The following is an 18,057-nucleotide window of genomic DNA, read 5'->3' as shown; positions in this document are numbered from 1 at the left end:
GCCTCCGTGCGATATTTGTAGCCATCCCAAAATAGATTCTTTGTACCACGTTCGTTTTTGAGTATGTAAAATACAATATTGGCATACCAGTTTCCAGGTGTTACAGATTGATTGTCGACTTCTTCTACAAATAATAATTGAGAGAATAAAAATAATTCACTAGGAAAATAAAAAAAAAAATCTTTTAAAAAACGGATTTTGAAAAACCAACAAAAAAAAAATAAAGACATTCGATGTTATGTGTTATGGTTTTTTTAACGACGTTTTGTTTATTTATTGTTAATTGTTTTCCTTAAATATTTTATTTATTCTATGTTATTTTATACTATTCTTAGATTTAGGCACTTAATTATTTTTACTCTTGTGAATTTGATGAGGATAAATATTATCTGAATCATAATTGCTTATTACAGGTTCGTGGTTATGTGTTTTACGACTTAATTTAATTGTATTGTGACCTGAGGTCACACATCTGGCGGGGCATTTAAGCTGGGAATTGCTATTTTTGTTGCACACCCAGTTGACTGTGCTATTGTATTTGCGTTCGGCCGTGTATAAAAAGCCATTATAAATTAAATTTAAGCCACCTCGACGATTTGGCAGATATTGGTAATTGGTATCCAGCCAAATTCCTCCACCACCTGGAAAAATAATTTTAAAATTTATTTCTTTTTATGCGATGACAATTATTATACAAGAATATTTTATAAACATTTAGTTTACAATTACAAAATAAAAAGAAAATTACATTTTTTTTTTGTTCATGATGACAGTTTTCTTTTTTGAAATTTATTGGAATAAATTAAAGCTCTCTCTATTATATATATTTTTTTAATTGATTTAACATTTAAAACATTAAAAAATTTAATTTAGATATGATTATGGGTGCCACGCATTGATACAACTTGTCCATCTTTGGATATAACTCTGGCAATGCATTTGGTTTTTTTGCATCGCAACTTAACACATTCCCAATATTGGGCATCTTTCATTTTGCGATTTAAAGTGAATCGCATGCCATCGATTGTTAATAGATTATTGCCTCTTGAACTGCGTGTAAATCGAACATCTAGAGTTGCATATTCAGCTTTGCGTCTAGCTTGTTCATTTTGCAATTTGCTTTGGGCTATTAATTCATTGATTTCTGAAATAAAAAAGGAATGGTTTTAAGGTAAGAAAGAGATTGCCTTGTAATATTTTTTTTTTTTTGAAGACAAAACTACAGAAATAAGAAATTGAAAAAAAGAAAAAATGTATTTCTTTTTCAAATTCATTTACTGAATTTTTTAAGATTATTTTTTTTTATTGGAAATCTCTTAACATTGTTTTAATTCTTAAATTTTATAACCTATTTATTTTTTTATTTTTTTATTTGCTGTGTCCTTTAGTTTAAATTTTGATGTTTTTGATGGGACTGTTGCGGCATTTTTCCAATTGTACTTATTATGTATTTTAACATTTTTAAATTATCTGAAAAAAGAAATTATTATGTTATTCAAACTGTGGGGTCTCAGTTGATAAAAAAGTAAACTATAATAATAAATAAATTTTGTTATATTTTCAATGGCAGGTATAAGAGTGAAACAAAATTTCTGGAGTTAATGAAATTGTAAAGAAGAACACTTATTAACCGAAGTGAAATACTTGAGTTTTGTTCTGGGTGGGAAATAGTTGAATAGATTCACTTTAACTTTTATCTTTATCTAAATTTGTATTTCCTATTAACAATTTATTCTCAAGAGTCTTAATACTCACACAAGAGTATTAAGTGCTAGTAGTAATTATTGTCAATTTAGTACCGCTAAAAGTTAGGACTCGGTATTAGCTAGCTCCTCAAAAATAGCGAGTACTTGGTTATTCTTCCCATCGTTGGTTGTTACTCAAATTGAATCATTTATTTTCAAAACATAATAAGTCCATTTTTTTCAAAATTCGTTTTTTTTTAACTAAATTTGTAATCTAGGGATAACCGCACCTGCTTTCAAAATATAAAGTTTCTACTCCATCAATATCCGATCTTACAGATACGCAAAATATTTTTTTATAAGCAAAACACGATAAAAGTTCGGGACTTATCATCTTTTGAAAATAAACAGCAGCTTCCTTATGTGTAGTTGAATACTTATAATAGAGCTGACTACTGGTTGAAAATCTCAAGTCCAAAGTTAAATAAGCACTTTGAACATTGTAATCTAATCAAACATACAACTGTTTGTTAAACTGAGGCTTAACAAAAAAATTGTATATACATTAAGGTGGAGCGATTTTATTTTAATTTTTTATTTTCGGATTGGCATAGTAATTAAAAGTTGCGGTTTTTATAAACGAACAAAACTGTATACTTAAAATTTTTAAATAATTTCATTTTGAGGTGCCCCAAGCCCTCTGAATGCTTAAAAAGGGGAATTTTTGACCTTTAAATTAAATGGGGGAAAAATAAGGTTCAATATAAATTTTCTTTTAAATTTATAAATAGCGCATTTATAAAGAGCGCAACTTTTTATTACTATGCCAATTCGAAAATAAAAAAACAAAAATAAAATCACTCCACCCTAATATACATTTTAAAACTAATTTCACATTCGTTTATTTAAAAAAGTATTTATTTATTTTTTGAACTATCGGTCCAAAAAGTAAATACCAAACTGTATTTTGTAGTTAGGAGAAAGTTCTACAGGATATATTTTTTATACATTTTGCAACTCACATTTAAAATCATGGACTTATCATGTTTTGAAAATAAATGATTCAATTGGTATCAAGAGATACCAATTAACAATTTAGCAGTTGTTGTGACCAGTATTAATAAGGACAGGTAGTTTTTTTTTACGAAAATTCCTTTTTTCCACACTTGCTTGCACACAAATCAACATATCTTTGGAAAACAATTCTTCTCCCTAGAACTGGGTTGTCGTATATACATATGTAGATTTTCAATTGCATATACGGCAACCCAATTCCAGGGCGACAAATTATTTTCTCCTCTTGTTGATTATTCTATAAAACTTATGCCGCTGTTATTGATTGCGAGTTATTCTGTAAATTAATCTACTGACTTACTTACTAAAGGTATACAGCGCCTTAAGGCGGCTACAATCCATTGTGGATTTGGGCCTCAATCAAAAAGCTTCTTCAGCTAGATCTATCATTTGCCAGATGCCAAGTTGATAGATGTCCTCTTTCACTTTCGTGCGTTATTTTTGGAAAAGCTTGATAGCAAACGGATTTATTCTGTCACAGAAGTGCAACGCGATCAGTCGAAAGTCAAAAATCATGTGAAGTGGCAAATCAATTTTGGATAAGGCGTGAATTTTATGCATCATTAAAATTTTTACCCAAAATAAATTTATTAATGGATCTGAAGTTATGAGTAGCATGTTGAGTAAATCCCTGTTCGTATTATACTCGACGTTTTTTCCGGTATGTAAAGTTCTTTTTTAGATGATTCTGCAACAAGTGTTGTTGTTAATTACCTCTGCTCCAATACAATTACTACTCTATTGAGTTGTTACTGGGCTGCACTCGGAGTTGTTTTCAATCAAATGCCCCACTTTGACACGCTCAGAGTGTTCCTCACAGCTATAAAATCTTTTTTGGTCTTCCTGGCCCAGATTATATTTCTGATGTTTCCACAAAATTATTTTCATCATTTTTTTCTACTTTAAAACATTCAACTCCATCAAGCCGATCCTCCGAAACTACTTTATTAGAATCCTCCATTTTAAAAGAATCCTCTCCTTATGCCTTCCTGACAAATTCCGTTTTGTATTGTTTTTGATTAAAGTTGATTTAAAGGGTTTTTAACCTCCATTTTCTTTAAAAGGTGTGCCAGCAATTTATTGTTCCGGACATATTTGAAATGGGAACACCAAATTTCAAAAATGAATCTAAAAAGTACTTGGCACTTTATACATTTCTAAAAAGAAGACACTCTCAGCTACTCAAAGTCACAATTTGGATTCTAAACAATGTAAAATACCGATTTATATTGTCCAAAATATCTTTGGAGCACAGTTTTTTGAAAAATTATTTTTACACTTGCTCTACATTTTTTGTCTAGGAAACTTACACGGACACAGGTTAAACAAAGATAATAGCTTCACGAATCACTGCCATTTTGATATCAAAATTGATGTATAAAACACTTTTATTAATAAAAACTTGAAAGATTTGAAAACTTAAAATAAGAAACTAAATCGCAGCTTTGTTCAGCTTTAATTTTGAAATGCATTTGATCATCAATAAATTTGGTTGGTCAAGGAATAACTGCATTTTAGGGGTCAACAATAATACGTTAGTGATAGATGAAAAAAAAAAAAAAAATGGTAATCTACTTTACAAACTTCTAAGTTACTTATTTCAATAGAGTCAGAGTTCGTGCCACACCAAGCACCTCTTTTTGGTAATGAGGGTTTTTTCATTACCTTTATTTAGTATCAAAATGTTATTTTTAATTATAAAACAAAAAAGTGACTCACCTCTTGTATTTGTGTCTGTACTGCCCCATTGCAGATGATGGGCATTTGCATCGCAGTCTGCCAAAAGATCCCAACCGTATTTACCGAAAGTTGGTAGTTATGAATTACTCGATATTCCCTAGAGGAAAAATTGAAATTTTTGAAGAAACAGAAAATATAACTGACTATTCTCAAACGATTAAAATTTTTGTGTGTAATGCTTCAAATGAAGTAGAACTTTTGAGATAAATGAAATATTTTTTGCAAATGCGTTTAAGTAACCATAAAAAGGCTAACGATTTAAAATTTTTTTTCTAAGGTATTTAATAAGGCGGAATTCAGACTCGAATTGCATTTTGTTTTTCATACAAAAATGCTGTCGGAATTTTTTTTTCTCTAAGTTCAGTCTACATCAATCATTACATATCGTTAATTGTTTTTACTAATAAATTAGAAAAAAATTACTTACCCTGGTTTTTACACTCTGAACTTCCACAGAGTGTATGTCTTATGTTGGCGCCGCATCTTCTTGAAATTTGATGGAACATCTGAAATAAGTTACAAAAAAAGATTTTAATGTTTTTTAAAAGTAAAGTACAGATTCTCGAGTGAATATTTAAAAAAAACATATAAAAATAAATTAGAACTGAACATGCTCGTTAATATTGTAAAGGGTAAATGCTGATATCTACCAAAAATTGTTGTTAAAAAAAAGAAAATATGAAATCCCACAACAAATATTTATTTGATTCGGGTTATTGAAAAATGTATTTCGGGTTATTGAAAAATTTTAAAGGCTTCGAAAAAAGATACAGCCAAAATAACTAGACATTCTTAACAAGATGTGGTACCTAAAAATGGTATTTTATGTCACGATCATCACTATTAGAAGATTCTGAATTTTAAAGCAGGATTTCCTGTAAAAACAGAATCCCGTGTATTTAGAACATTCATTTGTATGACCAAATTAGATGTATTTAAAATTTCTTCAATAATCTGGGCTAACAACGGATGCACCATCAGTCGCCTATAGGAAAAATAATCATATTATTGTTATAACAATCGAAGGAGCAGTGTTGCCAGAGAATTTTAGAGGCAAGGAGCCGAATTTTAGAAATCTTGGAGCCAAAAATCGCCAATTTCAAAAATTGTTCATAAAAACTCATATTAATGTATTTTGTACCATTTAAAAAAATTTTTTTTTATCATTTTTTTCCAACTTCAAATTAACTTAGATATATAATAACAAAAACAAAAAATTAAAAAATAAATAATACTCGGTATTAAATTTATTTATATTATTTCAAATTATTTTTTTTTGTGTACAAAGGTGTGATTGCACATTACTTTGAGTCGGGGATGTAAAATATAATTTAATCTGTTCCTCAAGTCTGACTCTTCTATTTTCTATTTCATATTCAGTTACTTTATTTTAATTTTGTAGTCTTAAAATAATTGCACAGGCACAAAAATATTCATTTTTCCCAAACAAAGTAAAAGCACCGCGAAAACCATGAAAAAAATATGCTACAAATGTTAAATTGTATCAAATTGACACCTAAATAGGTGTCAGCTGAAAAATTCAAAAAAATATGATAGTAACTTTTGACTATCATCTTACACAGACGAATTTTCTTGAATTTGACAGTCAACTATCAAAAATCATCTTACACGATTCCACCCCAGACTTCAAGTTAGATTCTTTAATTTTTATTTTAGTAATAAATAACAAAACAAATATACATTGTGGAAAAGTGGAAACAAAATATGAGGCGTTCAGAAAATAATGGGTCAAGTCCATTTGAAATTTGTGCATTCTTCTGAACTTAAAGAAGCTTTTTCTCAGAAACTGAAGGAACTTTTGAAATAAATGTTTCACAGATCGATAGCTCTATATCTCCAAAATTTCTTTCTTTTATTTTATTTGACATAAAACGAAACCCTTAAGACCTTAAAACATCCAACCTAAAGAGAAGTGGACTTCACCCATTATAATTCTGAACGCCTCATATATGAATGAAAATGGAAGTAGGTACATTCACAATTGCGCTTTTCAGCAAGACGTGTCAGATTCTACTTCGAAGAAGTTTAGTTCTACTTCAAAGACTTTTAAGGCGTGATCATAATAATCAAGTACATACTTTTATTATAAAAGTTTTTAATTTTGAAGGAGCCAAAAATCGCCAAATTGAAAACTTAAGGAGCCAAATTTTGATAAATCGGAAATCAGAATTTGAAGGAGCCAGAGAAAACTTGAAGGAGCCGGTTTGGCTATAAATAGCCGATCCTGGCAACACTGCGAAGGAGTTATAACATTGGCGCAGCCGGTAAGAAATAAAAAAGACAGTTTGCATACCGATGTTCAAATCTACATAATTCAATAAAAATAACAGTTTTTAAAGGCGCATTTTTTTTTGTTTTTATGTTTCATAAAAGTCATTGGCGCGAATCGCATTATTAAACTATGACTACTTGTTGACGAGCTTGCACATAGCCTCCGAATATGAGTGTAACTTTACTCGAAAATGGCTTCCAGCATTGTCGGGCGTCGAGAAATGCAAATGGAGAACGTCTACGCAAAGCCCATCTTTCTTGACTTGTTTATCACTTTTAGAAGGATCGATATATATTTTTGATACTTTTTCATCCAGGAGTGTTTTTTTTTTTCATTATTCCAATTTTTAGGTCCTAAAAAAAACCGAGTCCTAACTAATACTCGGTACCAATTTGACAGTACTAGGGCTTAGTACTTTTGTGAAGAAATTACTTGGTACTGATTTGAGTACTTACAATAATTGGTATAATAATCAGGTACTAGCCGATTTTTAGGAGCTAGCTAGGACCAAGTCCTAACTAGTACTCGGTCCTAAATTAAACAAATTTTAGGACCTAATACTTGGGTGAAAAAATTAGTTGATAGTGATTTGAGTACTTACTTTAGGACTAGTACCGGTATTAGCGCTATGACTCTATGAAGAAATCGCCCATAAGTTTTCTCAATATAAAATATTTACAAACGATTGCTATAGTTTTCAATACCCTTTTCCATTAATCCAAGTTCAAAACATAAATCTGGAAAACGAGTTTTAACGTCTATTTAATGAAAAATTAGATTTTTGTGTAGTCCAGCCGCTTACACAATTCTAATTGTTTTCAATTTTGCTATAGGCGAGTATGTTACTTCATAATCTATTTCAGCCAAGTATTCCTTACCAATCTGGCTTTATATCTTGTGGGCTTTTAGTCTTGGTTTACTTTTATTTGGAAAATCCACTTGGGTTTAAAAATTTTACGTTCTTGGGTTTCTTGACTACCTCTCAAACTTGATTGATTTTTTTTTTATTTAACACAGTTAAGTACTAGCTTCATTTACATAGATGTATAACGAATTTAATTTAAAAATTACATAAAAGAGTAAAACCTTGATTGAAATTAAGTTGAAAAATTGAACGATTGGTCAAACAAGTTAAAAAAAAAATTACTATTAAAAAAATTAAATAAATTGAACCTTACATTTAAAGGAGAAAATCGTTTGTAATTAGTACGATAGTTAGAGATAAATATTATATTTGGGACATTTCTGAAATTACGTTGAGGAATATTAATATTAATGTGAGACAAAATGTGCAAAGAGTCTACTTTCCCATTAATTAATTTATGTCAATAAGTTTAAGTCTGTCGGTGTATGGAGGCAGGCCATAAGAGTTATCCCAGCCTTGGCCTCATAAAACAAAGCCCAAAAATCTTTTTTGGACCCTTTCCAACCTTGGCTTATGACACTCATAATGGGGCGACCAAACCTGACATTCGTACTCCAGAATGGGTCTGACAAAAGTTATAAATAATTGTTTTGTAATAAAAGGATCTGAAAACTGACGCGACTCTCTCTTAATCCAACCAACAAGTGAATTGGCTTTATTAGTTATGGAGTTGATGTGTTGAATAAATTCCAGTTTACGATCAACTAAGACACCAAGGTCAGAAACTTGACGTACATGTGACAAAGGGACCCCATTAAACAAATAGTTGAAGGGAGTGCTTGATAGCTTTCTTGTAAAACTTATATAATTACATTTATTGACATTATCGGCATAAATGAGGCAGTCTAAATATTTCAATACGGATGGCAAGTCATTTATAAATAAAATAAAAAGTAAAGGGCCCAAGTATCTACTTTGAGGTATTCCCGAACTAACAAGGAAGTAGTTTGATGGGCAACGGTTAAAAATAACTGATCTATTCTGTAAATAAGATTGAAACCAAGTAAAAACTATCACTAAATTCAAGTCAAATGCTTCTGTAAAGACGCAATCTAGCTGTTTCTTATTTAATGCAATTTTCGGTAAACTCCATGAGAAAAATCACATTAGATCGGACTTTAGTAAACCCATGTTAATTTGGGACAATAATTTTGCAATGGGTCTATAGTTTTTAATTGTTTATAAATGCTTTTTTCCAAATACATGGAAATACACTGAAAGACTCAAACAATTAAAGAGCAAGGAAAGAGGTGACAACAATTGGTTAAAACATTTTTTCAAAATAATAGAAGGTACACCGTCTGGACAAGGTATACTTTTCCCCTTTTTTTGCGAAAATGACTTTTTAATGTAATGGCATCTTTAGACGTAGACATATCTTCTAAGGCGAAACAAAAGAAAAAAAAATTTTTGGCTGTCGAAGTTACAGAGGGTGAAAAATCAAAATTAGTTTGAAGAAAAGAATAAATCACAACAAAAACATTACTGTTAAAAAAAGAGCCAAGTTCTCCTATGTTGAAATTAAGCTTTCACAAAAAGTAGGTACTGAGATGTAAAAGTGTACCAAGTTCTAAAGTTTGGTTTAAAATTTGTATCAATAAATTTTGATTGTTTTCTTGACAATTTTTATTTTAATTACTGATTTTTAAAGTTATTTCAAAAATTGCCAAGGAAACAATCAAAATATTTAATTAGATTTTTTTATTTTTTGTAATCTGAATGCATAGTAATGCAAGAGTATTGTGTCAAAATTTGAAGTCGATTGGAGCAAAATTGACGAAGAAATGAGAATCTATAGGTCAAATAGTTGAAAAATGGAAAAAAAGACCCGATTAAGTTTTTTGCGTTTTGCCAACAGTTTTCCAAAGTGGACTTATTCCGTTCTTGAAACTTATGATTCCATCCTCGTCAAGTTAACATATGTATAAACTTAGATATGTTGTCAAAATTAACATCAAAATTTATATCAGTCAAGTAGGAAAAGGTTTTCAAAGAGTCAAAACTTTGACAATTTTCGTTAAAATTTGCATTGAACAAAGTTCATCATCAACAGCTTCAAGCCATTTTGCAGCTTCACACTGAGAATTAATTTCATCAAAGGAACTTGGAGCTTTTTACAAGCATCTACAGAATTAGTTCTTTAACTGATATAAAAATCGTCAAACTTATTATTTATTTGGGGGTCGCACAGTGGGACGACTTTAGTAATAATTAAAAAATACAACTATTTTAGCGGAACTTGAAATTAATTGGTAAGTGATCCCAAATATATGAAAGCTCAAAATGCAATAAAATTGTTTGCAATTATTTATTAGTCCATACGCTTTTCAATTTCATAAGTGGTACAAAAAAAAATAAAATCTTTTTTTATAAATTATTAAATACCGTTTTAAATGGTCTTTTACAAAAAACTAAGTATGCCATTTTATTTCTTGTATAAAAAGGAATTTTTAGAAATTTTTTTTCGAAAATCGTTAGAGCCGTTTTAAAAAAAATAATTTTTTATATATAAAAAATTTTTAACATTTAAAAAAAAAAGTTGGTATGCCATTTTGAAGAAATAATTAATTTAAACATAAAAACGGAATTTCAAAATTTTTTACCAACCCGTTTAGAAAAAATTGATTTTTGAAAAAAAAAAAAAAAAATTTGAAAAATTTTTTAAAAATCCAAAAATGTGTTTTTTGAAAAATTAAAAATTTTTTTAAATAACACTGCACAACAAAATTAAAGTTTTTGTATGATGAATAAACCAAACAATACTTTTTCAAAGATTTTTGATGTGCTGAGCTCGAATTCGAATTCAGAAATATTCTATCAGCTCCCGTTTTTAAAATATTACCGCTAGAAAATGCAAAAACACCTGTTTCTGAAGTTATACTGCAATGTGAAGGAACTTTTTTCAACACTCTTTTTGAAGGTTTGTATAAGAATTGCTTTTCTTCTTTAAAAATCTGTTTAAATCTTTGCGATATCTTTTTTATATTCCGAGATATTTTAATTTGAAGTTAGTGCAGTTTGAAATAACGTTATTGATAAAATAAGCCAAAACACAAGTGCTCAAACTTAAGATATCTCGGATTATAAAACAGATATCGGAAAGATTTAAACAGATTTTCAAAGAAGAACTTTTAGAACCCGTTAAAAATTATATTGAAATAAGGTATCCCACATCATAGCACAACCTCAAAAACAGTCAAATTTTGTTGACCAGAGCTATCAGCCAAAAAACGTGTTTTTGCATTTTCTAATGGCCAATATTTCAAAAACTAGAGCTGATAGAATATTTCTGAAACCGGATTCGAGTTCAGCACACCAAAAACCCTTGGAAAAGTATTGTATAGTTTATTCATCCAAAACCTTGTTGTGCAGTGTAATGATTGTTTAAACGTTTCTGTATTAAAAATTTGGTCGAAATCTGTTTTGTCGTTTATGAGAAATTCATAAATCCAAAAAACCGTTCTATGGCAGGTACCTTTAATAACGGTACAAAAAATATTTTTTTTATTATCAAAGTAGGCTCTTATCTGTAACAGTAAGCAGAAAATTTTTAATCAAAATCGTTAGAGCCGTTTTTTGGAATAAATCAACTTTTCTGTTTCCGTTATATGACAGGTACCGTTAGTTTTGGTCCTAAAAAAAAAACTTTAATTTGTTCCCTAGGGAATCACCCAAAACTGTTAACTACCAAGTTTAAAGAAAATCACTTCAGTAGTTTAGGCTCGAGGTTCTTACAGACAGACAGAATTGCCGGACCCACTTTTTTTGGCATTCTCCATCATGGTAATGTCATGTAAAATTGTTATCTCGAGTTCGATTTTTTTTAAGAATCCTAAACTTGCCCTATAGTACCTATATCGCAAGTAAAAATGGTGACTTGTTCACAATATGGCTCGATTGTGAAAATTTCAAAATTTTCCAAAAAAATTAAGCAGTTATTTGGATTGAAAAAGCTTAAAGAAGGAGAAAATGCGAAATTTAAGGAAATTTTGAGGCTTTTTGTGTCAGTTTGAAGCAAAAATGGCAGCATTGCCAGAGAAAGAAGGAGGGCTTAATGAAGGATAACCAACGATGGCTTCACATTAATTTTTTTTGGCAAGTTGGTAGACCAGAACAAAAGCTTCTGTTTGATGAAAGAAAAAAAATTAATCTAGAGAACTTTAGGCAAAAATGGGATTTCTGGTGGACATACCCAAACCTGGTTATGGCACAACAAATGATGTCAATACTAGTCGACGTTCTTTTTCGAATCCAAAGTTAAGTTCCAAAATAACCCCAATAGATAAGAATCTCACCTTTAAATTTGCATTAATTTTGACAACAATCGCTGCTGGTCGGGAAATAAATATGGACTCGTTTAAAGAACTGATTCTTGGAACAAAAAAATCTTTATCTTTCGAAGTACAGCTGGTACTGTATGCCTAGCAGTGTATATTAACTTTTATTCCATGCAAAAAACATAATAAGGTTTTTTGATTTGCCTATACCTAGGTGTTTTTTCGATAGAAAGATGTTGAATTTAATTACCGGCTTGTTTATTCATTTACTTATAACGTCAGATCTTTAAATTTGGAGCATCAAAACTAGTGCTGCATTTCAATTCTCAAAAAGTGATCTAAATATAAATTTTACTTGGTTAACAATAGTTAAATTGCAGAATTACCCATGGAGTTAGATCTTAGTAATATGCATAATTCTTCCGAAAGTGATGGTGATTACTTTACGTATAGAAATATAATTTTTTTCAACTATTTATTTAGCTATTAAAATAATGTAATCTAGATATAGCAAAACATAAGCAAACAATTATAAATAAAAATTAAAATAAAAACAAGCTCGCTGCTCAGCTCTTTTAAATAAAATATCCTAGATTTATATGTTTAAGGGCCATTTCTTTCACTCGGAGATGAACATAACTTAGGGCGATTTTGTTCACTATTGATCAACTTGAAGCAAACTATCAAGTTGTAACTTGAGAGTTGACTTTAACTCGAGAGTTAAAACAAAAGTTAAGAATCTATTTCGTTCACTATTTTTTTCTTAACTCTCGAGTTTAAAAAAACTAAAGTTGGCCAACTTTCAGTTTTGAAAATATCCTTGCGATATTTGTGACAGTAAACACAAAAACTGTCAGTTTATAATCATATTTCGAATGTTTTACGTCAGTTAGAATTTTATAAAGGTTTGTGTTGTATTTGGTCTTCAAAATGTCGAATTCTTTTTACTTGCTCTATAGGGCAAGTATTGGTTTCGTGTCGAAAAAAAAATTTGAGGTTTTAATCAAAACCAACATTACGATGATGGAGAATTCCAAAAAAGTGGGTCTCGTAATTCCGTCCGTGCGTCTGTACGTCTGTGCGGTTGTTCGTCCATCTGTACACATTTCCACAGCCTTAACGGGTGGACGGATTTTCTTCAAATTTGATACAGATGATTTTTATGGAATTTTGAAAGTTGGTTTTTTTTTGTTTTTTTTTATATCTCGCTTAGAAAGTGTACCTCCCATACAAATTTTTGAATTCAAACCAAATAACTCGAAAACGGCTCTAACGATTTTGATTAAACTTTGCAGACGTAATATTCAAAGCAATTGCAACAAAAAAGTGTTCAAAGCGATTGCAAACAAAAAAGTGTACCTCCCATACAAATTTTTCAAATTATACCAAATAACTCGAAAATGGCTTTAACGATTTTGATTAAACTTTACAAACGTTATTGCAATAAAACTGCATCTTTATTTATTTTTTTTTTTTTTCAAAAAAAGTTAAATAAAAAAACCTTTTATTTTTCATTTAACAAAATTTCGCCCTAAATGTCGGCAGCTCTTAAAATCTACAAGTAAACTAACATAAAAGTGTTTTAAACTGCAAGAGCAAGTACGTGCGACCCCAGTCGTCATCAACAACGAATCGATTTTTGTCCGATTGTATGTGCGCCGTTTTTCAAGAATTACAAATCCAAATCAAACCAATTTTGCCATACGAATTCATTTGATAAAATTATATTTTTTGTGTGGCTGTTAATAATATACCTAAATGCGGAATAATTGAAATGTATGGAATTGGATGGAGGTGAAATTATTCAAGCCTTTGTCCCATCGTGAGTGATCTTAAACAGAAACATAAAAAAAATTCAAGAAAAAAAAAAAATACAAAATCATATACTTCAAGATCCATAACATTAGAAAAAAATGAGTTTCGTCTAAAACAGAATGCTTTAATTTAAAGGTTTTAATAAAAATACATAGGTAATAAAATATACAATGTAATTCTTTCTCTGTTTTATGTTTTATTTTTTTTAACGAATTAATTTTCCAAAGCAAACAAAAATTGAAAAAGCAAACAAAAATCGAAAAATTAAACACAAAATAAAATACAATTAACCCTTAAACCCCTAAGACCGTCTACAGATGGTCTTCGCTTAAATCCAATTGTCTTATAACTGAATAATTTTTCCGCTCCCACCTCCAAAGAAGTTTAATGCAGATTGAATTTACCTCTACAAAAGTACCAGTTTGAAAACCTATGGGTAGAATAGTTCTATAGATATAGTCAATTCTATCAAGAATTTGATGCGAAAAGGTGTAAAAATTAATTGGAAAATTTGGTCAAATTAAATTATTAAAAAAAATATTTTCCAATAGTTCAATCAACACGGGAATTTTTTGGTAAATAATGAGGTATAATATTTTTCTATATTGTTTTTTATTTGATTTGTGAAACACAAAATTTTTGTGAAAATCGAATTTTTGTGAAGACCGTCTGTAGACGGTCTTAGTGGCTAAGAAATGAAAAATTGTCCAAAATTATCCACCAAAGTCTTATTGGTTCTTAGTTATTTTGTCAGTGTTATTTTGTTTTGTTTACCAGAATCAAAAGTTTTTATGCTTTTTTTTCAGTAAATAATAATGTCTCGTCGGAGTGATAGACACAAGGCTTGTGATAGGTGGAAAAAAGTAAATCTATCTGTCTTCAATGATGAAGAAATTGCAGATGTGAATCCGAAGATTATAACAAGGTTTTCAAAAAATACATTGGAGATTTGGACTATAGTTGTGATGAGCTTCCACCTGAAGACAGCGATTATTCGTGACTGCTTGCAGCTCAAAGACACTTCGTCATTTGTGCTGTTGATTTGTCTTAGAATGTGAGCAACCTCAGCTTGAATTTGGTTGACGCATTACCACAAGTGTCAAGAGGAGTTGTAAAAAAAAGTTACACACGATGAAGCTCTAATCGAGCTAACTTTATCACAGCAACAACCAGATGTGGCAACTCTGTTTGAGCCGAAAAAGGACTCCGTCCCCGGTGAATACTGAAGAAGTTTCAGGACCTTCGTGTATGCCATCAGCTGGTGGCTTCAATGGAGCTGGTTAGTATTGCACACATAAGAAAATATGCATGTGCAAGAGTAACAACAAGATGTGGCAACGCCGGTTAAGTTAAAAATATTGCTCGGTCATCGTTGCCCGCCGAAGAAGGGTCAAGCTTTTCAATTATGACATCAGCTGGTCGCTTCAATGGAGGAATGAAGTTACGTTTAGGTGGAAAGCTGATTTTCCGCCTGAAATAAAAAAAAAATTCAAACACCTTTTAAGTCTTTCTCATATTTCTCCACCGACACGGTCTAATAGATTTGATATCCCTCGTAACAAATCGGGATGATATAAAAAAAAAGTCTAAACAAACACCAAACACGGACTCCGAAGGTATATTTGAGTTTTGATTAGTATGTCGATTTTTCCTTATTGCGAATATGGGTTTCGGCTTATATCTGACTGTTTATCAAAAAAACAAATTTGAGCAAATTCACAAAATATTATATCGTTCAACGACAAGTTTTAACTTGTAAAGAAAGGTGATTTGGGGTAAGATGGGGAACGAAAAAAAATTGTACATTGAATAAAATGTCCAAAACACACATTTTGTACCAAATTCAATACGCATTAGTGTTTTTTTCAAAATTAAAGAGCTTTTTATAACATTTCTTCGAAAATAATTTGTAATTTTTAAATGAATAAAACATTTATTTTGGATTTGAATCATTTGTTAATTGTCATATTTTCTTAGTAGTTAACCACTAAGGCCCATTTGCTCATACGGATCATAAATTTGAATCATAGCTAGGTCGAACATAGTCTTTATGTTTTACTTAGTTTATTCTAAGTTGTTAAAAAATATTTATGTTCAACCTAGCAATGTTTTTCTTTCATGCGAGAAATCGCTGAGAACTTCAGATTTGAATGTCAAATCGATACAAACGTCAGTTAGTTTAAATTTATTTTGAGAAATTAAGCTGAAATTTTTCAACAATTTTGTTATTTTGTGGCTTTGCATTGCAAAAATTAGTTAAATACAGTAAAAGTGGCAAAAAATGTGTGTTTGAATTAATAAAAAAAAATATTCATGTGATGAAGTTTTTTTACAAATGTGTTTGTGTGTCACAATTAAAGTGACAGAAAATTGACAAATACTTCTTTAAACATTTATGCGACGAATTGTACCATGGTTAACATTTATAAAAGTGAGTTTACCATTCTTAAATTAATAACTGATGTTAATTTTATAAATAAAATCGTTTTTAAGGGATGTTATGGCTTTTTTCTCAATAAAAATTTCTTATGTAGAACCTTAAATCCTTATGTTCTACTATTTCTTGCCCCTAAGTTATGTTAAACTTAGACGAATTTATGACACGAATTGAAGTTCGTGCAAACGATTATGTAGAACTTATGGGTTTATGTTTCACATAAAGATTTAAGATCCGTTTCAGCAAATGGGCCTAAGACCGTCTACAGACGGTCTTCCGTTTTTTTCACCTGGCGCTTCCATGTGACATTTTTTGGATAAACGGACTTCATATTCGTATTTTTCAGCCTAAAATCATATAAGAATCAAAATTCCTATAAAAAAATATCTTATATTTTAATGTCAGTGGTTTAAGAGTTAAGTGATAAAATACTATTTCAAACATATTTGGCTGAATTTCTTATTTACTTCCCAAGATATTAATTTTGCCATTTTTCTCATAGACTCGTTCCACTGTGGGTCGGCGCTCCCGTTCGCTGCACTTTACAGTAACCTTTTTTTAATCGGAATACCACGATATGAATTTTACCCAAAATAGTTTGACTATCCTAGTCATAAAAATGACTTACTTTTGTCATAGGACTAGACCTATTGACAATGAATGATATAGGTTTGACTTTAGAATAAGTATGCACTTGTCGATAGAAAAAAAGAAATGCATTCTATTTGATATTAATTACCAAGACCAATTATAATTGCATCTTTTCGTTATTGGAATGCGCAATAATTTATTAAAAATGCCACTCTTGCTACTGCACTTCTATTTTAAAAGAAGCCAAAATTTTACATTCAGATTTCAGAAGGGGCATGCGTTGTTAAAAAGGATAAACATCTTTTTCCTAAAATTTTAATGTGTGAGTAAGCATAAATTAAAATCAAAAATGTTAAAGAATTGAAAATTCAATTAAATTTGTACCAAAATTTTACGTTTTTTTTTTTGTTTTTTTTTTACGAAAATATTTCACAAAAACACAATTACAATTAGAACTGAACTCTGTTGTTATTAGAAAAGGAAAAAGTTCCTTTAGGTATATCATATTCTAGAACTAAAAAGGATGAACAAATCTCAAGAATAACCACCCTCTAATAACCAGACAATAAATTCTTTCATTGAAATTTGGGGATATCTATAAAATCCTTTTACTTAAAAAATTGATTTATATTGAATTAAACTTTATATTGAATTCACTTACCCATTCTTTAATTATTTCCAATGGAATCTTTTCCGAAGGCAGCAAATTACACAAAATAATTCACTTAATTTTTGGTGCACAAATTTATATTTTTTTAATTTGTTTACCATAAACACAAAAGAAACAAAAAAAAAATTTGTATAATTTTGGTGTAATTTTATTTATTGCTTGCTTGGAGAAGCATTTTGGTATAATTCCTTCATTTTATTTCACCACACAAAAATAACAAAAAAATATGTAGGTAAATTTGCTTTTCGATTTTTTTTTTTTTTGCGTTTTGCATTTTATTTTCAGTCAAAATTACACTTTTCATATAATTCTTTACATTGCGTTGTAAAATAATTAAAACTTATTCATAAAGATTTTTTTAGACAAATTTTCAAGCACAGAAGGGAAAAAATTAATTTATACGAAAATGAAAAAAATATTTGACATTTTCTTTTAGTGTGGTGGAGGTAGATGCGCGCTACTAGAAAAATCCACGCTTTTGCCCAAAAAAAACGAAAAATGAGGTAGGTGACGCCTGAAAATTGTACTAGATCTAACTACAAACAACTCG

General features: G+C 29.9%; 2 protein-coding genes across 7 annotated transcripts in view; one reads left to right on the top strand and one right to left on the bottom strand.

The window, feature by feature from the left end:
* LOC129915362 (ELMO domain-containing protein F-like) overlaps positions 1-18,057 on the top strand; it is a 143,043-nt gene that overhangs the window by 65,120 nt on the left and 59,866 nt on the right. The gene's annotated exons all lie outside the window — the stretch shown is intronic.
* LOC129915366 (uncharacterized) lies at positions 260-17,957 on the bottom strand. Of its 3 annotated transcripts, none has more exons than XM_055994870.1 (4): positions 17,499-17,821; positions 4,927-5,005; positions 749-1,144; positions 260-641 (listed from the first exon to the last, which is right to left on the bottom strand). In XM_055994870.1, exons 2-3 carry the CDS (start codon positions 5,003-5,005, stop codon positions 870-872), a joined length of 354 nt encoding a protein of 117 aa, XP_055850845.1. In that variant the 5' UTR covers positions 17,499-17,821; the 3' UTR covers positions 260-641; positions 749-869. The 3 variants fall into 3 exon arrangements, 1 of the variants encoding a protein (XP_055850845.1); XR_008772287.1 differs by lacking the exon at positions 260-641 and adding an exon at positions 4,479-4,596 and having other exon boundaries at positions 1,032-1,144; positions 17,499-17,957; XR_008772286.1 differs by lacking the exons at positions 260-641; positions 749-1,144 and adding exons at positions 1,346-1,470; positions 4,479-4,596 and having other exon boundaries at positions 17,499-17,948.

The sequence above is a fragment of the Episyrphus balteatus genome, chromosome 3 (genome assembly GCF_945859705.1).
Source record: "Episyrphus balteatus chromosome 3, idEpiBalt1.1, whole genome shotgun sequence".
NCBI classification, from domain to species: domain Eukaryota; kingdom Metazoa; phylum Arthropoda; class Insecta; order Diptera; family Syrphidae; genus Episyrphus; species Episyrphus balteatus.
Note: the sequence above shows the minus strand (reverse complement) of the source record. Positions and strands in the feature narration are given on the sequence as shown.

What these genes read in the sequence shown, in the direction of transcription:
- LOC129915366 (XM_055994870.1), bottom strand. Translation starts at nt 5,005, where the DNA reads ATGTTCCATCAAATTTCAAGAAGATGCGGCGCCAACATAAGACATACA. An exon ending in TTCAGAGTGTAAAAACCAGG is followed by an intron (nt 1,145 to 4,926) that starts GTAAGTAATTTT and finishes TTTTTATTTCAG; the next exon opens with AAATCAATGAATTAATAGCC.